At 37.6% G+C, this 27,935-nt stretch overlaps 2 protein-coding genes and 1 long non-coding RNA gene across 5 annotated transcripts; 1 reads left to right on the plus strand and 2 right to left on the minus strand.

Moving 5' to 3' along the window:
- Positions 1 to 3: 3 nt before the first annotated feature.
- LOC136240228 (alsin-like) lies at positions 4 to 20,590 on the minus strand. 3 transcript variants are annotated; one of them, XM_066031151.1, is made up of 16 exons: positions 20,292 to 20,590; positions 17,240 to 17,293; positions 15,893 to 16,131; positions 15,083 to 15,142; positions 14,899 to 15,030; positions 11,841 to 12,015; positions 11,588 to 11,751; positions 6,107 to 6,249; positions 4,254 to 4,698; positions 3,909 to 4,069; positions 3,741 to 3,848; positions 1,428 to 1,476; positions 1,342 to 1,379; positions 293 to 442; positions 152 to 245; positions 4 to 107 (listed from the first exon to the last, which is right to left on the minus strand). In XM_066031151.1, the coding sequence occupies exons 5-16, from the start codon at positions 14,935 to 14,937 to the stop codon at positions 51 to 53; spliced, it is 1,623 nt and encodes a 540-aa protein (XP_065887223.1). In that variant the 5' UTR covers positions 14,938 to 15,030; positions 15,083 to 15,142; positions 15,893 to 16,131; positions 17,240 to 17,293; positions 20,292 to 20,590; the 3' UTR covers positions 4 to 50. The 3 variants fall into 3 exon arrangements, with proteins under 3 accessions (XP_065887223.1, XP_065887224.1, XP_065887225.1); XM_066031152.1 differs by lacking the exon at positions 17,240 to 17,293 and having other exon boundaries at positions 11,841 to 11,986; positions 20,292 to 20,589; XM_066031153.1 differs by lacking the exon at positions 17,240 to 17,293 and having other exon boundaries at positions 11,831 to 11,986; positions 20,292 to 20,588.
- Positions 6,308 to 11,493, minus strand: LOC136240235 (radial spoke head 1 homolog). The gene is made up of 6 exons (XM_066031161.1): positions 11,460 to 11,493; positions 9,799 to 9,906; positions 9,023 to 9,272; positions 7,843 to 8,075; positions 6,595 to 6,750; positions 6,308 to 6,503 (listed from the first exon to the last, which is right to left on the minus strand). The coding sequence occupies exons 4-6, from the start codon at positions 7,863 to 7,865 to the stop codon at positions 6,416 to 6,418; spliced, it is 267 nt and encodes an 88-aa protein (XP_065887233.1). The 5' UTR covers positions 7,866 to 8,075; positions 9,023 to 9,272; positions 9,799 to 9,906; positions 11,460 to 11,493; the 3' UTR covers positions 6,308 to 6,415.
- Positions 20,304 to 27,918, plus strand: LOC136240237 (uncharacterized). Its single transcript, XR_010693748.1, has 6 exons — positions 20,304 to 20,539; positions 24,913 to 25,001; positions 25,051 to 25,127; positions 25,187 to 25,279; positions 25,333 to 25,431; positions 27,088 to 27,918. It is a non-coding gene; the product is annotated as an uncharacterized lncRNA (long non-coding RNA).
- The last annotated feature ends 17 nt before the right edge of the window (positions 27,919 to 27,935 follow it).

Consider the following 27,935-nt stretch of genomic DNA (forward strand, 5'->3'; position numbering starts at 1 on the left):
TAATTATACAAAATAAAAACAATATAGTAAAAATATTATACATAGACAAATTAGACATGTTGTTGGAGTAGTCTCTTTCCCTCCTCTACTATGTAGTGGTAGATCACCTGAAGGGATACTGTGTTACTATGGTAATATGATACACACCCACCTCATAATTGGTTACAGTGTAATCTTCACCCTCTTCATGATAATCAAATGCAAAATCATACAAATAGTGTAAAATGGCTCCAAGTAGTGGAACACTGGAGAACACTCATTATTACACTACAAAATTCTATATAATACATACCTTGCTTTAACAGTCACATATATAGCCATTGGGAGTAGGTCATCAGCCCCCACTACTGCTTCAGAGAGTAGTGGTTGTAATACTTTGTCATTAACTTCAGTGAACGTTGATATCATGTGAGATAATATTTCTGCGGCTGTGAATAGTGCGCTACAAATAGAAACATCACCATAGCAGTGCACATGGTTGTGTGTGTGTGTGTATGTGTGTGTGTATGTGTGTGCGTATGCATGCGCGTGCATGTGAGGCAGCATAGCAAGTGGCTAAAGCATCAGCCTGGTAACCGAAAGGTTCCAAGTTCAATTGTCCAGTAGCTATTGTTATTGTTTCTTTGAGCAAGAAACTTTTTCATATCACTCCAGTCTACCCAGCTGGGACCTGGGGAAGCGGCCAACTCAGCTGTACCTCATAAGCAAATGCTCTCTGTGTGTGTTCACGTGTCTACATTAAGGCTGGAACAAAGATCAAATTTTAACCTCCGAAGCTTCTTACAAGAAAGCCACTCTGTGTGTGTGTACATGCACGCATGTGTGGTGTGTGTGTGTGTGTGTGGTGTGTGTATGTGTGTGTGTGTATGTGTGTGCGTGGTGTGTGTTGTGTGTGTGTGTGTGTGTGTGTGTGTGTGTGTGTGTGTGTGTGTGTGTGTGTGTGTGTGTGTGTGTGTGCGTGTGTACATGGAACAAAAGTCAAATTTTAACCTCCGAAACTTCTTACAAGAAAACCACCAAAACTTCGATGATTGTATCATGTTACATGTAAGTAATTTACAAGGTAGGTGTGCACCCATATGGTCTCACACTTGTTGCAGCTGTAGTACAGGCTCAAGTACAACTACTTAGACTACAGATAAACCATAATTTTGCCAATGATATTTGCATGCTGCCTTCCAAGAAGCACATGGCTTTTTAACTGATTAGACATTCCAATATCCATGGTTACAAAGCTCGGAGGGGTAAAACCACCTTCGAAGGTTACAAAAACTTCAAAGGTTGTTCCAGCCCTAGTGTACATACATGCACCACTGTGTCTGGGAACAGACTTGTACTCACCTGATTTGAGATAGTTTTTTGGAACAAGACTGAAGAGCCTAAAAGACACCATTTCGCTACACATCACAACACCCACACATCATCACCTTAACAACTTCACTATCATTATCAGCAGACAGGTGGCCAACAAATGAACTAAAATGAACAAGAAAGGTCACAATAAAGGTCAGTGACCTTGTACTACATTTATTACTACATCAGACAAATTATCACAACAAACAGATGTAGCTATGTCAAGCAGCACTAATGATTGTAAAACTGTCACACACACTAAACAGCAAAATTATTGCCAGAATAGATTTGGCCCTGTTGAATGTAGCTGCTGGACTACCATATTAATGAGGTGATTGTGTTAACAAACATTAAATCACATGGAGAATAGATTAGCTAGACCTGTTATATAACAAGGTAGCCACCAAGTGAGATTTCACTATGGTCTCTAGATGCCCCTGAATATTGTGTTTTCATGTACACAAACATAACCAGTACTTTGTAGGGTTATTGTACTTTGTGTGGGAGGATCAAGGTGTACTGTATTGTCCATATGGACAATTAGTGATGTACCCTATTGTCCAACAGAATGGCATACACATGACCATGTGCATTTAATCTGCAAAATTCCTAGCTGGCTACATCCATTGGATGGTGTTGTAGATACCAGTTTTTCATATATCCAGTAAATCGGGAAATTTTGGTTCAAGATAATTTAGTTTTAAAATAAATTCGATGTGTTATATTTTTGCAGACAGCCCAAGCCATGAAAATATTTTACCAGTGAATTTTTCTGTACAGCAAATAATTTCGTGTGCTAAGCAGAAATAAGCGTGCAAGACATTGAACGGATAATTGTGACGGATGCCCAGCTGTGACGGAGGTTAGCCTCGACCACTTGCAGTTACAGTGGCATGCAAATTTATTCTGGCAGATATTGGAACCCTGAGTGACGGTTAGCTATTAGTCTTTCTTCTCCAACAGTGTACTCATTCCTCAAGTGCTTCGAGCTCAGTTTTGACAACTCGACCTCCAAAAAATATTTCATAAATAGAAAATATTCAAGGGAGAAAATATTTTGCATAATTTACTTTCATTGGTGAAGGCAACCACAAAATATTCTTACTGTCAAAAATTTCCCAATCTACGGTACTCTACAACTGTTGAGGATTCTTAATAGTGCTACATGTGGTGACTGTTCTATTAGAGTATTTGACTGACTTGCTAGTTGAAAATCTCATTGGAATGGCTACTGAACACTAATAAACACAGTTTGAGTGAGAAAACCATCTTAAAATCTGATTGGTAACACCAAAAAATGGATAAGATCAGGAATCTGTCAGTTGTAATACTGAATTGAGAAGCACAATTTATGATACACGGTGGCTATTTTACACGTGTTATTACAAACAAAAGAAATGGTAACTGACAACTGTCTTGCAATTAACAGTGTTAGTAGCGACTTTATTAGTGTGTACTTTGTGGGCCATGAAGTTTGACTGATGTCACCAGATGATCTTCATGTGATCAAACATGTGATAAGACTATCCTTATAATGCACCTATCAATGTATTGCCCCACCACCCCCCCCCTCGGGCGTACATGGGGCTTTACAGGGGGGATTGACACGAAACTGCTGCCCCACTATGGGGCATTTGACGATCGTTCAGTAAGTGCCCAAATATTTTTTGTTGTAACTTCCTTCGCTATGTCAAATCCCGAGTTAATCCCGCGTTGCAACTGGGGCCAACGGTGGGGATTTGACACGATAGGTTTGCCCTACTATGGGGCATTTGACATTCGGCTGTGTCAAATCCCCACTATAGCCCCATATATGCCCGAGGGGGGGGGGGGGTAGTGGGGCAATACATTGATAGGTGCATAATATCAACACATCATTTGTCTTACACTTACGATGGACAATCTAGTAGACGGGCCAGATCTGGACAGCTCAATTGGTTGAGACTGAACAGTCCCCGACAATAGAACTGGTTATCCCTCTCATGTTGTAGGAAGTAGAGGGTGAATCAGGGGCGGATCCAGGGGGGGTTCCAAGGGTTCCATGGAACCCCCCTTTTGAAAGAGCCTCTCTTACTCGAGATACTCTAATAGAGCAGTCAAATTGATATACTCTAATAGAGCAGTCACGGTAGTCTTTTGAGGAGCAGTGTAGCAAGTTATGTATCTAGATATAAATAAGGAAATATAGTTGGTAAGGGTATCTATGGTGAGGGGCAGCTGTTGTCAGCAGGTGATGACCTTTTTTCTTTTTTTTTTGGTCTTCAGCTTACAGCTAGGCTGAAGTTGCAATTCCAAAATGGAACTCCCCTTTTTAATAGTCTGGATCCGCCCCTGTGAATAGGGTGGGGAAGATATGTGTGAACACCAGGGGCTGTAATAAATTATACCCTGTAGCTATTGACACATAATCATCAGGATCATTAGAGGGACTGGATCGCTTGAAGCCATACATTGACAGCTGTTGATTGTCATCTGCAAATCTTGGGAAAAACAATCTACATAAATTAAGATGGGTGTGGTTAAGTGGTACTGCACAGAGAGCCCCACCCACCTACCTCACAATACCGTGTAACTGTTGGATCATATGCTTTGCATCACAGATTCCCTGAGGTAGTGGAAATCTACTGGCACCAATCCCAGAGTAACACTCGTAATAAGCATCCTCTAACTGACTCATCAATATGCCCAATGGGTGATGTGTTGTGTCAGCAAATGCCTACATTACCATGACAACATGATTTTAAATATAATGACTACTATAACTACATGCTTACATTTCACCATTACCACAAATAGTGACTTTCTTTATAAATAAAAAAATGCACCTTTCACCCTTTCTTCTAAATATTTAGCACCTGGGCTTCTATTTAAGGAGATGTGCCTTCTTAAAGGTGTCTCACCTTGTCAAGGTAGTCCTTCATGAGATGATGTAATCTGTCATTATCAGTAGAGCTACTTATTGGTAGTGTATTAGTGATTGTTAGTGGTGAGTGTTGATAAGAATCAGAAACACCACCTCTTGTGACTTGTATTGTGTCAGCCTTTCTATCACTCTTTCTGTCACCAGATAAGTTACGTCTAAAACTGATAGCCAGGGAATCAGCTCTCTTTAGATGAGGTATCTCAGTTTTGTTCTGTGTTTTACGCACCACAGGTGGTGTAGCTGATTTTTCATGCTGGCTGGACACAAGGTGCCAATAGTTCCAGAAGCTCAGTGAGTTATCACTCTCCCTTTGTGGCTGTGGCTGGAAGCCGAGCTTCTTATGACATCTTTCAAACAGTGTGTTCCACTTTGGTGTAGTCCATGTTACAATACTACCAAGTCTCTGATCAACATTAGTGATCCTGTAAGATGTGCAGCAGGTTAATGGGCAAGGTATACAAATGTCTGGTAATTAGTATTTAAAATTCTTAAAATATTCAAGCAAAAAAACATACACAGGAAATGTTGGTCAAGCTTTTCACATCATGTATTGTAATAAAAAAAGTGAAGTGAAAATATTCAGGACAGTGTCATGTTTGTTTAACTATACAGTATGAATGGAGTGGTTGAACTTAGTGCTGGCTTGGGTATTTAGTCGTCCACTGTGAACTATTAGACTGTAATATAGTTGGGAAAGGATAGCAAAACAATGAGATTTGTAATGCTTGAGGTCTTTCTGCTAGCAGGTCTCTAACCATTTTATAAGGGCCTACTAGCAGGACTCTTTGTGGATCATAAATTCTCTGCATATTATGCATACCATTATCTAAGTTATTTAGCTAATCGGTTTTAGTCGAGATTGTAATTTAATGCATTTTATAATTCATTAATAATAGCATAATTCATCAATTACGTTGCTATGCACTGGTAAGGAAACACAATTCAAATAATCACAAACTAATATGAAACTATGCATTATACCTTCTCAACTGTTTCATAGCTTGTCAAAAGTGTTCTTGCATAAATTCTCTAAACAAATCCACTGGGCTACACTACATTATCATATGAACACATAGGAGACATGTCCTCTTTCAACTTGTAAGGATGCACCATTCCTGGTAACCTAGAAGCCATCCTACCTTGTTTTTCAATTGTTATAACCTGATGGGAATGATATTAGTTGCTACACCTGTATTTTAACCCAGCAAGAAGAAACCAACTCTAAACAAAGCTTACATGTTGGTTGCTTTTACCGTTTGATGGTTTCTCTCATGTAGATGCACAGACAAACACGCCCACACCCGCACGCACACCCACACACACACACACTCTTCAGAAAACAACTTTAGGAAAATAAGTGTGCAAAAGTAGTGAAACAAGATACAAGTATGATACAGAAAAATCACTACTTTGGCAATAAAATAAACTGAAAAAGCATGTCATTGTAGGGATTTTCCCATATAACTATGGCAAAAAGCATGCCACTAATTTTATCTCTTGGATTACTTCATTTAAAAAAATACTTTTGTAACAGCATAGCAATCATATACACTTGTGACTGTTCTATTAGAATAGATGGCTATTGTACCATACTAAACAAACTTTTGGTGGAAGAAAACTTTTGGTGGAAGAAAAATTTTTCAATTTGTTGAAAATTATTGTCCAACTTTTGCAAACTAAATAGAGAATGTAGTACAACACAAGCATATGCAATATTATTCACCAAGTTCTATCTAGAGTTAAATTTTACATTTTGGATTGTACAGTATTAGGGTGACTGCTTTATTAGAGTATCTCAATGGAAATGCAGTTATAGTGGGTGTGGCTCACAGTGGATGATGATCAGTTCCAGTGATGGTCTCCATTCCAGCATTACAGTCAACAGATCCATTAGTGATCTGAAACTTCCTTTCAAACCAGTTACCACTAAACACTCCCGTCACTTTAGATGTGTTATGTAATGACAACTCCCCCTGTACACAACAATGACATAACATTACACCACACACATCACATGATCTCATTACCTTTCCAACAAGTTGAAAGTAGCCACTAACTTTACCCAAATATGATCATCCATTTGGGTCCATTAGCAGAGAATCATGATGTTCTGATATTTTGTTGTTGGCAAATGTTGACTCACAGTAAGTACCCATGCTGGTTACAATAATTCCACTGCCATATATGGTAACAGTTGTACTGAAACATGCCCAAATAACGATGGTGTCTTGACCATGTAATTTAAAGAAACATGAAACTAATTGTGAATACAATGAACTACACAGATTAGGGGTCACATATAACAACTTGTAATGTACCTTGACTTATCGTCATAGACACTGTAGCCATGACACTGGTCATTACTCCAGTCACCATAGTAACGGTTCCCACTCACATTGGTCTCAGTTAGGTGACCATATCCATGTCTCAACCCATCCATCCAGTCACCATGGTATTCATCTCCATTGATGTACCTAGTGTGGGATAAAATGTAGTGAAATAACTACAACACTATTATTATGTGTGTTAAGTATTAACCAGTTATAATTAAGTAGAAACTAAGTCAGGTGACCAGCCATGATAGCAGTGGCTCAGTGGTTAAGGATCTGGGTGTTAGGTGTGGAGATTCCTAGATCAAATGCTGGTAAGAATCTTTGAACTTTGATTAGGTACTTTTACCCCATGGTGACTATCCTATTAGAGTATCTCATCCCCAGCAATTTTACCCATCCTTGGTTTTTGCTTTGCAACTCAGCAACTGCAAGAGTATATAATAATAATAACCAAGAGGTATATTACCTCGTGATTAATGACTGCGTAAAGTAACACGGATATTTCAGTAATTGTTTGTTTATATTGCCATTAAGGGTTGCTGTATTTAGCCCAATTCAGCCACTAAACCATAATAATAGCATTAAAGGGAAATATTAATGTTAAAGTTCTGACACTGCCAACTGGATGCCTGAAGGTGTGGCAATGTGCTCATTATTTTTGTGCAACCATTGTTTTAGTGAGCTGGAGTTATCTTGGGTCCTTACTACACTTTCCTTGTACAATAACTGTTGAATACTTGGTTGAATAACATGGAAAACTGGCGAACAAAGACCCGTTGCCACGTACGCATTTCAAATTACCATTGTGTGTAAATGAACAATTACTGTGTTACTTTACACAATCATTAATCATGGGCTAATGCACCATTCGACACTCTTGGTATTTATTACATACTCTTGGTAACTGTTATTCCCTTGTTTTTCAAAGTATCAAAAGGCACTGCTACTTATCAGATTTGTAACAAACTTAGTACGTGATGTGTTTTCATCAGTACCAATTTTCAAGACAGTCAATTACATGCCTGCACTTTATAATAACTTTTGCACACTAAATCTTGGCCTCCATAGACCCTTTAAGTAGAAAAAAAAGCTAAGAAAAATGGTTGTAACTTTGGCTGTGTATATTTGCAAATAGTTAAAGCAAATACACTATCTTTCTGGGACACACAACACACTACCATGTGTCTTGATGAACGTATACAGTACATTTAACCAACAACACAACTAACTCACTTGGCCACTCCATAACCATCCATCAGTCCATCCTTCCATTGTCCATTATAGTGTCTGATCTTACTGAAGCAAGACAGTGGTGACTCAGGTCACTCATTTTTCTGATAATGACATCTCATCCATAGGTCATTGCTGACAAGGGGGTGGGGCTAGGTCAGCTGCACAAACACTTATCCATGACACTTTCAATTAAGGAATTTCCCTTTCCATTGGATGGACTGTTGTGCTCTTCCCTGTAGGCATGTTAAACAACACAGAATATTAGCACGTTACGTTTGTACTGTAAAGGAGTCACATAATTTATGTAAAGGAAAAGAAATGACCACCTCATTATAGTGACCATGTCAAGTAAGTCCCAAACATAGTTAAAGTGTACTTTGTGACCTCATTAATAAGACCACCTCATTATAGTGACCATGTCAAGTAGGTCCCAAACATAGCTAAGGTGTACTACATGACCTCATTAATAAGATCACCTCATTATAGTGACCATGTCAAGTAAGTCCCAAACATAGTTAAAGTGTACTTTGTGACCTCATTAATAAGACCACCTCATTATAGTGACCATGTCAAGTAGGTCCCAAACATAGCTAAGGTGTACTACATGACCTCATTAATAAGATCACCTCATTATAGTGACCATGTCAAGTAAGTCCCAAACATAGTTAAAGTGTACTTTGTGACCTCATTAATAAGACCACCTCATTATAGTGACCATGTCAAGTAGGTCCCAAACATAGCTAAAGTGTACTTCGTGACCTCATTAATAAGACCACCTCATTATAGTGACCGTGTCAAGTAGGTCCCAAACATAGCTAAGGTGTACTACATGACCTCATTAATAAGATCACCTCATTATAGTGACCATGTCAAGTAAGTCCCAAACATAGTTAAAGTGTACTTCAAGACCTCATTAATAAGACCACCTCATTATAGTGACCATGTCAAGTAGGTCCCAAACATAGCTAAAGTGTACTTCGTGACCTCATTAATAAGACCACCTCATTATAGTGACCGTGTCAAGTAGGTCCCAAACATAGCTAAGGTGTACTACATGACCTCATTAATAAGATCACCTCATTATAGTGACCATGTCAAGTAGGTCCCAAACATAGCTAAAGTGCTACACACAACGTTTGTCTTATTCTAATCATATTATAGTGGGTGTGGCTCAACTTACTGTCCATGTGGTTTTCCACTTAGCTAAGAACCACTGTATGTCCCACCCTTCCACTCTGAATGGTGTTGACAGGTGTAGCTAAGTTGTTGTCATTGCTTTGAACAGTGAATCCAACAAGCTATCCATTCACGCTGCAATAACAAATTGGGCAGGGCTGCTATGTTCATCACAAGAGGGGAGTGGTACATCACATGACAGGTAAACGAAGACAATCACCAATGGTCTCTTCTAAACATATCAGCCATGTTTGCTACACAAGTATGGACCAAATGAGTTTACACGTGAATAATATGAAAAAACATTTTGTTATGAATTACAACTATTCACCCCTTTACACACTATAATTTAATTGTCAGGAAGAAAAATTTTCACAAATTTAGTGAATGGAGGCATGGATATCTGTAAAAACTCCCCGAATGGGATGTCAATGAAAATCATTATCAAGAATATGTGAATTCTACCACTGGATCTTTAAAATTAATATTGGTAATGTGTGAAGTTTCCACATCAACAATAATCCTAACTGTATCACTGAAAGAGATAAATGTTGACAGTTTTATCCTTTTGGATTTTCTTACTATTTTCTTTAGACAAAACAAAATTTGAGTGCCATTTAAAGGTCTCTCTGATTGAGGTACAGTACGACAGTACCAGAGGAGGTTGGACATGATATAAACACTTCTGAAATTTATTACTGCTAATAACATATTTCTAATACATACGTGACAAGGAGTAAGTGATAGAAGAAATGTTTAGCAATATCCACAACACATTACCTTGTGCTTCTTAAGATAAATGAAAAATTCTTATTGCAAGGTGAGTGTGCATCTGTGTTCGATTCTCTATGAGGCCAAGCTATATAGCGGCGTCCATAATAGAGTCACCTATGAAAAGGAAAGATATGACCTCATAGTGACCACGTCAAGCTAGCAGCTATGGTGTACTTCATGACCTCATTAATAAGATCACCTCATTATAGTGGCCATGTCAAGTAGGTCCCAAACATAGCTAAGGTGTACTTCATGACCTCATAAATAAGACCACCTCATTATAATGACCAGGTCAACTAGATCCCAAACATTACTAAGGTGATACTTGCATGTACATTGGTGGATCTTAGTGAATCATTGTAATGTATAGAGGTGCACCAATATGACTTTTAGCCGATATTCCAATAACCGATATAAAATAATATTATCAAGCCAATAAACAAAGCTGATCCGATATGATAGCATGGACATTTTCTCTAACAATTTACTCCCTGAATGTAGTAGATAAGTGGACTGTCAATAGCCAACACTACATAATCCTATGCTGCTAGGATATTACTAGAGCATGAGTACCCATAAATAGATGTTTATGTATATCTGTATCTGCTGCCTTTTATGTATGTTACCAATCCGGTACCGATATGAAAAAACAAGGCCGATAAAGCCAATAACTGATAGTCAATCCGATTATCGGTGCATCTCTAGTAATGTACTAAGTGGGTGTGGCTCAACTTACTGTCCATGTGGTTTCCCACTTAGCCCAGAGCAAGAATCAATAAACTTAAAAATACAACAGCTCGTTTATGTGATAGACCTAAGTGATTTGCCTGATATGTATACCCAAGCTCAAGAGCCGCTGGCCTGAGGGTGTGGGTGTACATACCATACAAACCACAAAGTCAGATACAACTGATACATATTGAATGCTGGCTATCGTAAAGCAAGTTACTTTCCAGGTAGAAATTGGTACGTCATTGTTTTAGCACATAGCAGTGACATACACTTGTGACTGCTCTATTATAATATCATGGATGATTATGGAGTGACTGCTTTATTAGAGTATCTCAACCTTAATGCTGATCTCATGTGAGCCTCTGATAGAGTGCAAGGTGTGTGGTTGTCATTCTTTGTTTTCTGCAGCAAAAGAAGTATAGCTAGATTATCACAAGGTGTGGTCACCAATCAGATACTTTAATAGTCAGGGCTGCCCACAGGTAGGGGGAAGCAACTGGGGCATTTTGCCCCAGCCCCAGCCTGAAAGGGACTCCTTGAATACCTGTTTAAAGATCGATATACTCTAATAGAGCAGTCACAGTGTTCTTTAGAGGAGCAGTGTAACAAGCTTACAGATAAGGAGATAAAATAGTTGGTGAGGGGCAGCTATTGTCAATGTCAGCATGTAATGACTGTTTTTGGTTTTCGACTAACAGCTAGGCTGAAGTTGTGATTCAGAGTGGAACCCTCCTTGCCATTGGGGCCCCACGTTAACTCTTTGCCCTGGGCCCTTTGATTTCTCTGTGTGGCCCTGCTAATAGTACAGTCTCACTTAAAACATTTTACACAGTTGAAAAATTGTTCATCAATACTGTTATTATTATGAAATTTATGGACATCAACATCACTATAGTATGTAACATGAAAATGCCGTTATAGTGGGTGCGGCTCACAGTGGATGATGATCAGTTCCAGTGATGACCTCCATTCCAGCATTACAGTCAACAGATCCATTAGTGATCCACCTGTACACAACAATGACATAACATTACATCACACACACATCACATGATCTCATTACCTTTCCAACAAGTTGGAAGTAGCCACCAACTTTACCCAAACATGATCGTCTATTTGGGTCCATTAGCAGGGAATCATGATGTTCTGATATTTTGTTGTTGAAAAACGTATAATGCTGCCGCCATGGTAACAGTTGTGCTGAACATACCCAAATAACGATGGTGTCTTGAACATGTAATTTAAAGAAACATGAACTTATGTGAATACAATGAACTACACAGATCCAGGTTCACATATAATGTACCTTGACTTACTGTCATAGACACTGTAGCCATGACACTGGTCATTACTCCAGTCACCATAGTAACAGTTCCCACTCACATTTGCCTCAGTTACTTGACCATATCCATGTCTCAACCCATCCATCCAGTCACCATGGTATTCATCTCCATTGATGTACCTCGTGTGGGATAAAAGGTAGTGAAACAACTACAACATTATTATGTGCGTTAAGTATATTTTAACCAGTTATAATGAAGTAGTCAGGTGATCAACCATGATAGCAGTGGCTCAGTGGTTAAGGATCTGGGTGTTAGGTGTGGAGGTCTCTAGTTCAAACGTGGGTAAGATTTTTCAACATTATTTCTTGGGCACTATTTACCCCGTGGTGATTATTCTATTAGAGTATCTCAACCCGGCAATTTTAAACTTGTATGGTTTTTGCTTTGTAACCTGGTAACTGTTGTTTTTCTATCAAAAGGCACTGCTACAATGATTGATTTATGTACACATCATTATTCATACGTGGTTAGAGATCTGCAATACATATCGACACAGCAAATGAGTATCACGATACGATACTGTACTTTGAAATATCGATATATCGAAGTTTTCTAGTAGAACAGTTAGTGTATTACTGTAACAGTGATCTAGATACTTAAATAGAAAGCCTCTATATTTACCTGCACTATAAAATGCAGCGTTACAAGAAGCCATACAAATATGCATGTATAAGTGCTACTGTTACATTTAAAATTTTTTACCCAGGTCTTCTAAAAACAGTAGCTGTTACACTTTAAGTATAAAGAAGTACACCACTATAAGCAGCAAACAATTTGCTGTATCGACAACTCATCAAAATGTGGAGTGATCCAGACAAGCCTTTGTGGGAGCATGTGCTAAAATGTTTGTGGTAGCCAATTGTCTGGGTGGTGTAATAGAGGCAGGTATCCAGGTAGAGATGTGCTTTGTAACAGCAACCCTGCTCTCCATACTATTAAAACACATTAGCTATTTGTCACATCAGTATAATAGTTTATTTACATTCACTAAATAAAGATATTTGTATATACAGTGAATGTAGAATTAGTGTCGGCTCTTTAAGATACAATTGGATATTGTTACAACTATTAGCTAACATGCCAGTCATAACTAACCATGACCACTTCATTATAGTATTGTGATATAGTATTGTATTGAACAGTTTAATGATAGTGACACATGATACACAAAATGCACTGTATCACAGAACACTATACACAGTTTACCCTATTGTCATGACAAAAGGTCGATATTCTTATGCAAATAAACATTCGTAGCACTGTGAATATTTATCAGAATTATAACAAAGTTAGTACACGAATTCACTCTTTAAATTGGTTGTATACAATCACTGGACTGGACTAGTGGACTGGACTGGTGGACTGGACTACTGGACTCAGTTTTTTTTTGTCTGTTTTTCATTTTAGCACATATTTGGGCAACTGGTTGTAGCTATTGCTACATTGAATGTAAAATATGCAGGTGAATCTGTCTACTTGGCACTGTCTGTTATCTTAGAATTGTGTGCAATTCTCTCTCTTGGCATAATGTCTATTGTACGACTACCATTTGTCTTATCATGAAGTACAAACCATACAGTACATGTGTATGTAGTAACCATGCAAGTTATAGTCATGAAGTCAGCTAAATTAAGTGGTGACAGTTAACTGCCTTGCTATTCAATAGCTGATAAAAAGGTTCTATAGTTTTGCATGACGGCAATAACAAGTGAAATCACATGCACAAGATTTTAACCAATCAAATTGATTCATTTTGAACTTTAAACTATAATTACCGCATGTGACTTCTGTTTTAGATTTGTTGACACGCAAGAACTATTAGAACCTCTGTACATAGCTGAAGCTGGGCAATGTTGACAAGTCTGGCATGATCACATCTTTCTTTTGTTTGTGCGTGGGTTTCTTTATGTGTGGAGGAGTGGTCTAACTACATGAGACTAACATAAGTTGCCCAAATATTTGGTTAAAAAAGGGAAAATACCTGAGTCCAGTAGTCCAGTCCACCAGTCCAGTCCACTAGTCCAGTCCAGTGATTGTATACAACCCTTTAAATTTCAAGGAAGTTCAGTACACGTCTGCTTTTTATAACAATTTTTGCAAAGTGAGCGAAAAAATCCTTCAAGCAGAAAAGACATTAAAATTAGGTCAAAACTTTGGCTACCCGTATCTGCAAATGGTTGAAGCATTCAATCAACTACACTGAGGATAGCTATAGTGCAAAAATGGTGTACTTTGGAGAAAGGAGCATAGAGTTGCGAATGCTTGAAAAATCACATTTTCTGCCTGTCACTATACAGTGAAATCTCTCTATTACAGACATTTTGGGACCCAGAATTTTTGGTCAATTTTTGCTGTAATATAGAGGTTTTCCTCTTTCAGAGGTAAAATATGTATTGACCAGACCTGTTGGGACCAAAATTTTTGACCTTATTATAAAGGTTTTTTCTATTGTGTCCTTAATTCAGGAAGTTTGTTAAGAGAGGTTCCACTGTACCTGGTGTAGCACCTCGTGTCCACAATACAATTATCCCAGGTATTTAGCCTTCACAATATTATTGAATAGACAATATTTATCACATCTTAAAATAATTATTTCACGTATCATCTAATTTGTGTCTATTCTATCACTAATCATTTCAAATGGTTAACTTATTAACAAGAAAGCTTTGTAAAGTAATTCTAGTGAACAAGCACTCATATTGACACTACAGATCCACACTGTGTAGTTGTTTTTCAAGTTTCAAATGCAATATTGCAATATGCATGTCACAAATTAAATATTGCCCAACCCTAGACTGGGACAACTAGTATCTCGGAAATGCCTTAAAGAAATTTCATTCAAATTTGTTATGTGGACCACCAATGGTGTCACTACAAAATTGTTGTGGTTGGTAAAGGAAACACAGAGTTATATTATGTGTGAAACTTGTGACATTGTTATTATACACTACCTTCTTGGGACACACAACACACTACCATGTGTCTTGATGAACGTATACAGTACATTTAACCAACGACACAACTAACTCACTTGACCACTCCATACCCATCCATCACTCCATCCTTCCATTGTCCATTATAGTGTCTGATCTTACTGAAGCAAGACAGTGGTCACTCAGGTCGCTCATTCTTCTGACAATGATATCTCATCCATAGGTCATTGCTGACAAGGGGGTGGGGCTAAGTCACATGATACCAGCTGCACAAACACTCACCTGTGATACTTTCCATAGAGTAATTCCCTCTTGTAATGTATCCCATTGTTGTACTTTCCCCTGTAGGCATGTTAAATAACACAATTATAAACATCATACTGTGAGACCACATTAATAAAGTCACTTATGAAAAGGTACAAGATGACCTCATTAATAAAACCACCTCATTATAGTGAACATGTCATGTTGTACTGTATGGCGAGTAGTTTTCGAAGGACTTTTATATTTGGATATTTTAAAAAGATTTATCTATCCAAAAATAAATTTCTAAGATCTGCTGTTCTTTAACTTCTTTGTTGAAAATAATTACTTTTCTTTACGTGAACAAGTATTTTGGCGTGCACCTGTAATCACCTTTAACTCAACATTAGTGATTGTTTAAACAGTATCATTACTATATCAATAACTAGTAAACAGATGATCCAGAACTGTCATTGTTGGGAATTGATGTCATCCCTGAATTCTAACAAGGGCTGTACTGATTTATTTTGCAAGTACCAAGTCTAAAATTTAAGTGCATCTTTGAAATTTAAAACCTTTGAAATTCAGATAGCCTTTCTGCAAATTCTCTGCTCGAAAATAACTCACTGTACAGTTCTTCATGACCCATTAATAAGACCACCTCATTATAATGACCATGTCAAGTAGGTCCCTAACATAGCTAAGGTGTACTTCATGATCTCATTAATAAGATCACCTCATTATAGTGACCATGTCAAGTAGGTCCCAAACATAGCTAAAGTGCTACACACAATGGTGGGTCTTAATCTATTTCAGCTAGTCATTTATAGTGGGTGTGGCTCGACTTACTGTCCATGTGGTTTTCCACTTAGCCAAGAGCCACTGTATGTCCCACCTTTCCACTCTGAATGGTGTTGATAGGGGTAGCTAAGTTGCTGTCGCTGTTTCAATGAATCCAACAAGCTATCCACAAGGTTTATGCTGCAACTACAAAGTGGGCAGGGCTGCTTATGGGGGAGTGGCTCATCACATCACAGGTAAGTGAAGACGATACCAATCATCTCCGCTAAACGTATCAGCCATGTTTGCTACAAAATAATATTATGATATTTAATACTGGAACATTGGTGATAAATTCTTTACAAATTACAGCTAGAATTCGTAATATAAAATAGTGAGTATTATTACAGCTACCGTCCCCTCATTTGTGTTTAAAAATACAAAAATAACAATAGCAGGATTTGTGACCAGGATCACATACACACTGCATTACACAATAGTAAACATGTTAAGCCTTTGATCAAAACAGGTACATTTCCTAAAGAGGAAGTTATTCTCCCAAAATACTAGGCAATAATAACAACTACAGAGTGACAATCACTGTCAATTGCTGGATCAGATGTTAATGTATGGTTGCTAGTAGACTTGTACCAGAGTAGGAAATGATGTGGTCACATGTCTGTAGTTACGATTAGTTTACCATTTAGTGTCTGGATTGAGTTGACGTACATAACAGAATTACCACAAGCAAAACAAACTTGGTATCACCCAAAGGTCATCAACTAGTAAGGAGCTAACACTATGACACCAGCACCTATCCTACACAACAACTACACTACATTAACCAAGCTGTTCATCATATTGTTTGTAGTAGTGTGGTGTAGTTAGTATACTAGATCAGTATCAGTAGTCAGCTCTCAAGGAGACCACACTATTGATATTACCAATACTCCATCACTAACTACTCAACACAACACCAGCTCATTGTACCATCTTATTGGACTACAACAACAACAACAACAGCTAAACTCTATACTATACAGTGTACAACAGGTATGTGTGTCGTGTAGTTGTGTTACTTTGTGTGTATGTCATGGTAGTCACAACAACCCTCTAGGTAGTGTTGGGCAAGTTACTTTGTAAAAGTAACTAGTTACATATTACTTGCAACTGAACTATTTAGTTGCAGTTACATATTACCCATAAAATAAAGTAACTGTAATAATATTACATATTATATCACCGTAGTAGTTGCTACATGTTTCGTGCTCCAGAATTGAGCGTGCAAGATATGATGAAAGTTGATGTATGGGTACCTGTTGTATGATGAATGTGCAATTGTGCTGGGATGGATGCCGGAACATTAGACACTATAATTATATTTATTTTGCAACTACAAACTTATTCTGACGTAACTGCTTCAAATCCAACCAATGAGAACAGTTCCTGTGGGGGGTTGAACTCACTGACCTGTAATTGAAATAGATGTACACAGTATTCAACACTAATGCAAAATATTAACTACATTTATGGTGTCATTTTGATCCAGAGGGCTAATGAAACATAACCTAGAGTCAGTGTTGGGAGTAACGCGTTACGTAATATTATTACTTTTGTAGTAACGAAGTAATATAACGAAATATGCTATGAAAACAGGTAATATAACTCAAGTTACTTTACTTACAAATGCAATACGTTACCTAAGTAATATAGTTACTGTGATGAGCCTAATATTACGTAATATTATTACTACAAGTAACGAAGTTACTAATCTCGTTAGTAATCCACTGAGTAACGCCTAGCCACAACGAAGTAATGAAGCCTACTGAATGAAGCTTATTCACCAGCTTCTTACTTATAACCAAGATTTGCACATTGTCGAACAACGCAATCATGTCACGTGATAAGGTGGTAGTTTCACACGTGACAGCTTAAGCTTAAGGCTGCAGACACAAAGTAATAGCTTCTAAACCCGACAGTGTGCTGACCAGACATGGGGCCAAGTACATGAGTACTTATACTTAAGTACACTTAAGTACAGATTTGAAAGTACTTGTACTTTACTTAAATACTTTCTTAAATTCCCCAATGTACTTGTACTTATACTCAAGTACTTCACTATGTACTTGTATGTACTTGAGTACTTAAAGTACTTGTAAGTACTGCAAACATTGTACATAGTTTGTACACAGTGGGTGTACAATGAGAATATCAAAATTGTATGAAGGTGCAGTTTACAACTTATTGCGATTCTTCTACTGCCTTCCCCAACCTTACTGTGTATCATGTTGCCACGATTAACAATGTCGCCAATGCTGTTGTTCAAGTCAGTGCGTTTTAAGAGTTTAAGAGAGAGAATAGTTGACAAAACCAACCCCCCTAGGCACACTTACATACTACAATACACTGAATACAGCATATATTTTACTACAGCAAAATGTACTTGTACTTTACTTAAGTACTTTCAGCATGTACTTGTACTTTACTTAAGTACTCTCTTGATTGCTACTGGAGTACTTGTACTTGGAAAATTCAAAAGTACTTGTACTTTACTTAAGTACTTTTAAATGTACTTGGCCCCATGTCTGGTGCTGACTGCATAAAGGTGTATAGCTCATAGTCTCGTGTCCAGCCAGGCTCACGCGTTTGTGCACTAGCGCGAGCCAGCTGAGCACAAGACTAAATAGCTCCATGTTTAATTATTTGCTGTACAGAAAAATTCACTAGCAAATATTTTCATAGCTTGGGCTGTCTGCAAAAATGTAACACATTGAATTTATTTTATAGCTAAATTATCTCAAACGAAAATTTCCTGATTTATGGTACGTATTACTCTTCTTCTTCACAGATACATGCCTCACAATGTCAACACTACCTCCCCTCATTATGACACACAATGCTGTCAGCAACTCAACATCACTCACCTACTCCAGTCACTACTGATACAAGTCAACAACACGCAACAACACTTACTAACACTACCTCACAATATGGAAGACAATTATAGTGAATAGTAACTCTCCATGTGTGTTCGTGTGTGTGTATGTGCGTGCGTGCGTGTGTGTGTGAACAGATTACACACATATCACATACTACAACAACAATCAGTCATTAGTAGAGTAAGTACTAGCAAGAGTAAATAATAGTAACTAGAAATGTGTACGTGGCAATGGGTCCCCTATAAAGGTATCTCCCTGGAGTGTTGCCATGCCTTCAGAGAACTGCTCGGTAGTATGAGAACTCTATCATTAGCCATTTCACTACAGTGGAACCACTCTATTGTGGACATTTTAAGACTCAGAAGTTTTGGCCACTTTTAGTGGAATATAATGGTGGTGCTTTAAGAGGTTAAAAATGTATTAAGGGGTCATCCACAATTTTCACAAGCATACAAAGAGTACTCTTTTTCTAATTCCCTAGCTCAAAGCGTACTGTATAAATGTTGACACATATGGATGTATTGTATACCAGAACAAATACACAGATACTTTATTAGAGGTGTGTGATGACATTTAGACATATCTCGATATTTCTTTTAAACTTATCTCGATTATCTAACATACCTTGATAATTGAAACAATCATTTGTTGTAGTTAACTGTCAATATTTAACCAGTAAAGTGAGCAAATTGCAATTTGAAGAGTACAAAAAAGTAAAATGTTAACAATGTTTCCAAGTGGTAGGAGAGTTGGAGCCCCCAGGAGGTGTCTACACCATCATGGTACACAAGTAATTTATGGAAGTTTACCATTATCTAGTTAAATAAACCTATAATTATCTGCAAACTTGTAGTCTCTCAAGCACCAAAATACTTTTTCAATCGTCTGCCACTTCTTGGTGGAACTCTCTTAATGCTATAACACCTGTTACTTGCAAGGTAGACTAGTCTTCATATCTTTCATTTCCTTGGGAGTACTGTTACAAAACAGATTTTGGAACTCCTTTTGCTTTGGGGATCACAACACTACCAAGGTTTATGGTGTTATCACCTTCTTTCAGTGTGAAACAAGCTCTTATTAAAAATTTAGTGTTTTTTTTTTTCAATTTCGTAAATACTCCACCCATTGCGTTTATTGTTGTAAACTTAGGCTTGCACAAATATTGGGATTCTTGCAGATCCGGTCACAATTAACGATCATGACTTGTAAAATCGCAGCGAAAATGGCTGACTGTGTTTAGAAACTTGAGGGTGTTGACAACCCCTTGATTTTCACTTGATCCTGTGCATAGTAGAGTTTTGCATGGCCTGATAAACATAAGAAGTGGCCATATAAGTGTCTCGTGGACAATGTATTTATTATTTTGAAAGCTCATCAAATTTTAGGTATTTATCCTCACTAGCTGATTGCTCTTTAAGGTGACCAGTGAGGTGACGGGAAAAAAAGGAATCTCATCATGTTGGCCTGAATTGCCAGCTTAGGACAAAACAAGTATGACTGACTACAAGTATTGAACTACAATCACTCACTTGTTATGACGCCAGAAGAACAGCGTCTGTATTCCTGTTTCTCTCGCTGCTGCTTCACATGCATCTTGTCGGTAGAAAATAGAACCATCAAAGTTGAGCGAATTTACGCGGCCATAATCGAAGACTCACGTGAGCTTTAATATACAGGTGGCATGACTCAACAACGAGGCGAGCGACAAGGTCAACGATTCGACAATGATCCGTCTTTTCGGAATGGAGATACACTGTGAATTGACCGTTTACTGGAGGTAGTAATAATTTGTCTTTGACTCTTTGTGGCCAAAGGGTAAAACCCCTAGGTGCTGTTTTATTCCTTACACTAATTGCATGTGGCTAGACTCTGAAATCAGGACAGCATAATATCAGGAGTCAGGACACTTATCTATGTTATCATTTGTATTAGTGTACACGCATTTAAATCAGGATACTCAGGGGAAAGACACACAGGCACTCAATGTAGGTAGATCTGCGACACAGTCAGTTGCAAACTCGTAAAGTCATCCAAATATGTGCCAAGTTAACGGTTAAGGGTAAAAATTCCAACCCACTATTGAAATGCTAGGTCAAAGATTGGAAAAAGATCTTGGTTGGGGTTACAGCAAAATTTCAGTAGCCATGTACAGTTGCTGATCTACGCCTGCAACAGTGTGTACCTACATGACACCTCACTAATAAGCCACTCCAAATATATTCTCTGCTTCCTATCCACCGCTCGCATCTCTTTACCTTACTGATAATGACACCATAATACATCAGGACACTTGTTAATGTTCCTGTTTACATTAGTGTATACACATTTAGGCCTCTGAAATCAGGACACCTCACTGATAAGTGTAACTTTATGCGGACATATCAAGTGCAGGCTAAAGGACCACTGTGAGCAGATTATATTTTATTAAACGGTACAATATAGTAGTGTTGTACATGGGTCATTTCATGTCAAATCAACCAGGAATTTAGGGTCACTTCTTGGATTTTGACAAAACTTGGCATGTTTGTAGTACCTATGGTACTTATCACTCATGCAAAATTCTAGCTGCATAGACCCCATAGTTTCTGATTTATGACCACATATATTTTGTGAAAAATTGGTCTATCTCTAGTTAAATGGTAACTTCGCACTGTGTAAATATTTTTAAGCACAATTTTCACTGATGGAAGGCTGTTGATTGACCTTTCCAGTGATCCCTAAATTATGGGATATCTACTTAATTATGGTTCGGAAGTACTGTATTAAAAACTATAATTTGAAAAATGATTTTTTTGTGAATAATAATTGGATCATGCTCTATGTTTGATAAAGTTTTTGTGGTGGGACCACAATGGGCTCAACAGACATAATGAGTTATGTAGTGGAATTTTGTAACCTATTACTGTATGGGAGTGTATACCTCCAATAACCACTCACAACAAGGCCATGCCAAGTTCGTCTTACAGAGGGGAGTGTATAAACAGTGGAATGGACTACTGGAATGGTGGAATGGAATTTTTTAAAGTTCATTGTCAGTTTTTACATCCAAATAAGTACAACTCCTCTCCTTAAGTAAGCAAATAAATAGGATTCCCCATTGAAGTCAGCTCATTTAGCATACTTTTCCTCACCACAACACTTGTATGACTTATAACTCAATACTTTATTACTTGTCTGAAACTAACTGTCGTAATGAAAGGTCAGTTCATTGTGCAATGTGGCACTGCCACAACGAACTTTAGCTTAAATTTGTTTTTCGACAGAATTGTGGAAAAGTCTCATAGTAAATGCTTACAAGATAGTCCCGTTTCACCTTACCCAAAGATTTTCGCTTAGGCTCCTGGGATAGTAGTGACCGCTCTGCCTTCTGTTTCATTTTCACCCTCCAGTGCCTCACTGGTGAAGTTGATAATAAATGAATGAATAGTTCGAATGTACTTTTACAATGTATACATGTAATCAGCTAGCTACAGTAGCTAACTTTTTTATTATTTGGGAACAAGGGTTAAGTCAAGAGTCTTCTTGGTATTCCCAATAAACTGCTATTATGTTATGTTCATAATTGACTTTACAGTACATTACATTGGTAAACTTTGTCTATGGTGAGGTGAAGTATGCTAAAAGCTGACTTCAGGGGAAATCCCTGCTTACTTAAGGGGTGGAATTGTACTTATTCAGATGTAAAAACTGATATTGAACTTTAAAAAATTCCATTCCACCATTCCAGTAGTCCATTCCACTGTTTATACACTCCACCTTATGGAGTGAAAGTGTCTAGTTACAGTGCAATCTGTATTAGTGACCACCTGTATTGAAAGACCATCTATGTGATGCAGTTAATTTATACTTTTCTAATTAGATATTAATGTATAGCACCAAAGCGTCAACCCTTTCTAGCAAATCCAAAAAATGGTCCTTATTAGACAGGTGGACTTTAGATGAGATCACCACCATCCACAAACACGTAAATTGTGTACCATGTCTTCAGAAATACTTTATTAATAACTCATATCCCGCCATAGTGCACTTACATACATAGCCCCACTCCACACTATTCAAGTTACATACATGGCTGCATAGACCTCCTCAAAAAGGATACCCAGACACCTTAATAGTCAGGATATGTTTTCTTGATCTCACTTTATAACTGTACGTACATTTGGACCCAAGACAAGTCTGTGGTTTCTCACTTTATCAATGGTCCAGGTAATAGAAGAGTTACACTGTATACAGCAAATGCATTACTTGTATACCAAGAGTTTTTTATATTATGAGTTGTACCTCGATGTGTGATTTATAGTACTGTAATTACTAAATGCTTTTTTGAAGTATTTTGCATTCACGCTTTGAAGATCAGCACAGGAAAATGCACATAAAAACATGGTCAACATGTTTACCTCCTGTGTGAGTATGTGCATGAATTTATGATTTAATCTTCAAAGTGGTCATGAGTGTAAAGTAATTAATTTCACACATTGAGGTGCAAGTAATGCTTGTATATGGTAAAACCCCTCCATTCCTAGGACCATAATAAAGTGCTCATATTACAGAAGCCACAGAAGCATCTTGGTCCGAATGTGTGAGAAAGAGAGGTGCTCCATGACCAGCATAGTAGGTAGCTATATAAGGCGGAAGAACAGAATCCTGGAAGCTACAGGTATCTTATATATCATGACTGAAAATTATGATGTAGGGTAGTTTTAAGCACAAATATCTAATAAATCATGTTTTCTAAGTAGTCTGTATTGATCAAGAGCTGTAGAGATCAAGCAGCTTTCTAAGTAGTCTGCATTGATCAAGAGCTGTAGGGATCAAGCAGCTTTCTAAGTAGTCTGCATTGATCAAGAGCTGTAGGGATCAAGCAGCTTTCTAAGTAGTCTGCATTGATCAAGAGCTGTAGGGATCAAGCAGCTTTCTAAGTAGTGTGCATTGATCAAGAGCTGTAGGGATCAAGCAGCTTTCTAAGTAGTCTGCATTGATCAAGAGCTGTAGGGATCAAGCAGCTTTCTAAGTAGTCTGCATTGATCAAGAGCTGTAGGGATCAAGCAGCTTTCTAAGTAGTCTGCATTGATCAAGAGCTGTAGGGATCAAGCAGCTTTCTAAGTAGTCTGCATTGATCAAGAGCTGTAGGGATCAAGCAGCTTTCTAAGTAGTCTGCATTGATCAAGAGCTGTAAGGATCAAGCAGCTTTCTAAGTAGTCTGCATTGATCAAGAGCTGTAGAGATCAAGCAGCTTTCTATGTAGTCTGCATTGATCAAGAGTTGTAGGGATCATGCGGTGACATGCAGTCATGAGTTCAGTTACAAACTTAAAGTAAGTTGTATAGAATGACATGCAAAGGACAAAATGTATTTAAATTCCTAGCAGGCTACATAGCTAAGTGTACATATGTCCATGGATTAGTGCAAGTTACAATTACTGTGGAGGTTAGAGTAATTGACTAACTGCTCTTTTAGAGTATCTTGGTCTTTATGACTTTTTTTTTTGGAGAGAAAGAGGTGGGGAGGGGGCTCTGGATTCGCCCTTACTAGAGTGGGAATATAAACAGGATCCTGCTTATTAAGGTGTCCAGGTATCCTTTTACCTAATTTCAAGAAAGGTTAGATAATAGTGAAGAGGAGACTGTCAAGATAAATTCACCAAGAGTTAGCGAGATATGGCCATTCAAAGCCTCAAAGTCTGGACCCATAATGAAGATTGCTTGTATGTATAACTATTAGTTCTTATGGGAATGACATCACTGTTGCTAATCCCTATTTTATACTGTTATTAACTATGCCTGTAGTCACATCAGGTCCAGTTTCTTCTTTGAGTTTTCCACTGTCATGCCCAACATGTATGCATAAAGAAACACATGGACACCATGCCATGTCTTCAAAAAATAGCTTATAACTGTTCCCAGTGTTACAGATTGTCTTCTTTCATTCCTTTTTAAATGTAAAGTTCTGGCACTGCCAAGTGGATCCCAAAGGCCAATGCACTTGTTTGTGCCATTGCTTTTCAAGAGTAAGCTGGAGTTATCTTGTGTAAATGAACAATATTGTGTTATTCTACGTAATCATTAATCACAGAGTAATACACTATTTGGTTGCTAGGTAACATACTAAAACCTTTTTGTGGTTCATTATTTTACATGTATTTTTATACAGGTGGAGTAAGGCCCATGACTTGTTAATAAAATATGACATGAGGAACATCTGATCCCTAAGATGGCACAAAATGTTCCCATAGTCCTGAGGTATTGTTTACCAACCCATGTGATAGTCATGTGATCTCATCTAATACAGGGATGGCCACCAGTGGATGTTGGATACACTACTTGCTCATAAAATTCCAACACTTATTTTTTCTGCTGGTCTATCAAGTAAGGTTGTGAGGCATTCATTTTGTTTTAAGAATGATAAAATGATTAATTTTATATAGGACAAATTATGTGGCTTCTCCAAGCCCCTAATCCACTAATTCAACAAAACCTGTGTAGGAGAACATGATCAGTCTGTGTGTGATGAAGTCAAGGTAGCTATACTCTTATTGTTTCACACATCTCTTAATACAGTCATGTCATACAGGGTAGGACTAACATCTTGTTGCTAGGTGACTACAGGAGATCCAAGCATTTCCTGATACTTACACTTGTTTCAAAATTGGCTTCCTCAACTATGGAGCAAGTCACTGTACTGTGACTTCTGATAAATTTGCTTGATATTAGGAGAGTACTTAACATTTTTTAAACAAATGTGGTTGTCAATGGTCACTAGTTATGTCTCTTTGGGTGTTCCTCTCGGGTCCACTTTAGGACCGTTTTGTTATTTTATACAATCTTCCTTTTTAATAAGTTGCCATCTTCATCACAGTGCTGCATAAATTTTCAATGGCCTTCAACTCTGTCATAAAATTATATAGTTTTAGCAACTTACCAAATCTCATTTTCTCACTGTTTGTTGTAAACAGGCCTCACTGAATTCTTATAGATATTCTTTTTGTGTGTTTTATGATGTGTTGTTTAGCCTCTAACCTTGCGATTGTGGTTAGGCAGGTTGGTGAACTGGCACGCAATTGTGTTTTTTTTTCAGTAGCACCGTTTAAATAGGGATCACCCCAAAATTTCACATGCTGGTCAAAATTCTGACTTTGAAAATCATCCTACACTACTTTTACGGAAGAGTACTAGTCCATATAATATATAATATAGCAAAAACACGTACAGGTGGCCAGATATAGAATGTTTTTAAAAATCACCAAAACTTGAATTTTAGTCTCACTGCCTGACCACAGCCTCAAGGTTAAAGGCCAAAGAAGCAGTGCAGGGCCACCATTTTACACCACAATACAGTAGGATGTACCTTTTGTGGTTCTGACGAGTGTAGACACTCTTTTCTTTTATCTTCAATCAGGCTGCTTGTCTTCTTCTTCATCAATGAAACCATATTGAGGCATTAATTTTCTGTATCAACAGTTTCTTTCAGCAGCATAATAGACACCACAAAATTATTTCAGAGCTGATTTCAGAAGCGTTTCAGTCCGGTGCTACTATACGAGATATACTTTGCAAAAGTTTGCGACAAGGCTGACGATTGCAATCCCCTTCGTGACCACACCCATCAAATAAAGATCTAGTAGTGATAAAGTACGAAGACCATACCTCTTAACAATCTAATTCTTCACTCAACAATAAACAAGATGCTTATTGGTTTAACTACCACTTGTCTGACTCAAGACACTCTTAATACAACAGTCATGCATGTATGATATTCTAATAGAACAGTCACAAGTTACACTGTAGCTAGCTGTGTTACAACAAAAAAAAACTGGTATATTTTAAAAGTTAAAGTTAAAATGAAGTGGGGATCTATGCAATAGAAAGTAGTGAAACAAGAGATGAATGATGGTATTACAGCAAAACTCAGTGGGAAAATCCCTACTTTGGCACATTAGCTATAACAATTATTTTGTTCAATGCCAAGTAGGGACTTCCCACTGAGCTATGTTGCAATACCATCATTCATCTCTTGTTTTCCTGCTTTGTATTGCATAGATCCCTACTTCATTAAAAAAAAACAAAAAAAAAAAAACATTTACTATTCATTTTTCTGTAAACGGTTTAATTGTATTTTAGTGCTATATCTGGCTTAGTAACACTAAGAATTGTTGTTGTTGTTGTTGTTGTTGTTTTGTCTGTCACATAGATGTTTCTATAGTGGTTTTTATGGGTAGTATTTTTGGAGGTCTGCATTACTTTGGGGGATCAGTACACAGTACTACCATACTGTATGATAAGATTGATGATGTGCATAGCAACTCTTTGTTTCTAAATTTCTAGGAAGAAGAGTTGATGGAGCATTACCTAGACCTCTATGATATTGCCGTCACTGGAGATGGCTCCCTATATCCTGTAAATGTGTTGTTAGCTGTTGTGCTAGGAACTACAGCCCCACCCACTTTATAAGCATCTCTGTATTTATTATAAGTATTATTTATAATGTGTAACCAATTATAGTATGAAATCTGCAAGTTCTATTTATATCTCATTAGTCTTGTGTTTAGTCATTATTGTGACTTTGAGGATGTGGGTTGCAGTGAACTACTACAACTATTCTAAATCACATTTTACCACCTATAAAAGAGGAAAACCTCTATATTACACCAAATATGAGACCTATATATCCCAAAGTGTTGAGGTTCCTTTACTGATTACTTGGTTGGTGGTTGTTCAGTTAGTGATAGTCACTTCTCTCATGAAATTACCAATTTCTATGCTGACCTCCAAGATGGCTACTGAAAACCTGTATAAGAAACTTAACACTGTCAGTTGCAATGAAATTTATCTGATAAGTACACCAGCCTATTATGTTGTAACAGGTGCCCAAACGTAATGCTGGGAATGTGTTAGCTGTGAAACTGGACAGAATATCATAACTGGTTACTGGGAAAATCATAGCTGCCAGTTATCCGGTTAACTGAACTTTATGAAGTTTTCTCTAATTTTTATGGTGTACTTAATATTTAAGCTATGTGCACCTTAAAATTTGTAGTTGATTATACTTGTAGTGGCCAAAGTAATAGGCAACAAGTCATAACATAGTTGATTGAATCCTACAACAAGCGTGACATCAATGTTGAAGAATGAAGAATACCCAAACGATACATTTTTGAGCAAGAATATTAGGGATTG

Source organism: Dysidea avara, chromosome 12 (assembly GCF_963678975.1).
Source record: "Dysidea avara chromosome 12, odDysAvar1.4, whole genome shotgun sequence".
In the NCBI taxonomy this organism is placed as follows: domain Eukaryota; kingdom Metazoa; phylum Porifera; class Demospongiae; order Dictyoceratida; family Dysideidae; genus Dysidea; species Dysidea avara.

Bases quoted from the DNA above. Each gene is read 5' to 3' on its own strand.
- LOC136240235 (XM_066031161.1), bottom strand. From the start codon at position 7,865: ATGGATGGTTATGGAGTGGCCAA. The intron at 6,751-7,842 runs GTGAGTTAGTTG...ATCCCACACTAG, and splicing joins GATGGTTATGGAGTGGCCAA to GTACATCAATGGAGATGAAT. The intron at 6,504-6,594 runs GTACATTACAAG...TACATGGTCAAG, and splicing joins GTCTATGACGATAAGTCAAG to ACACCATCGTTATTTGGGCA.
- LOC136240228 (XM_066031151.1), bottom strand. From the start codon at position 14,937: ATGGAAGGATGGAGTGATGGATGGGTATGGAGTGGTCAA. The intron at 6,250-11,587 runs GTAATGAGATCA...TGTTGTGTACAG, and splicing joins ACTTCCAACTTGTTGGAAAG to GGGGAGTTGTCATTACATAA. The intron at 4,070-4,253 runs GTGAGACACCTT...ATGGTAATGTAG, and splicing joins TGAAGGACTACCTTGACAAG to GCATTTGCTGACACAACACA.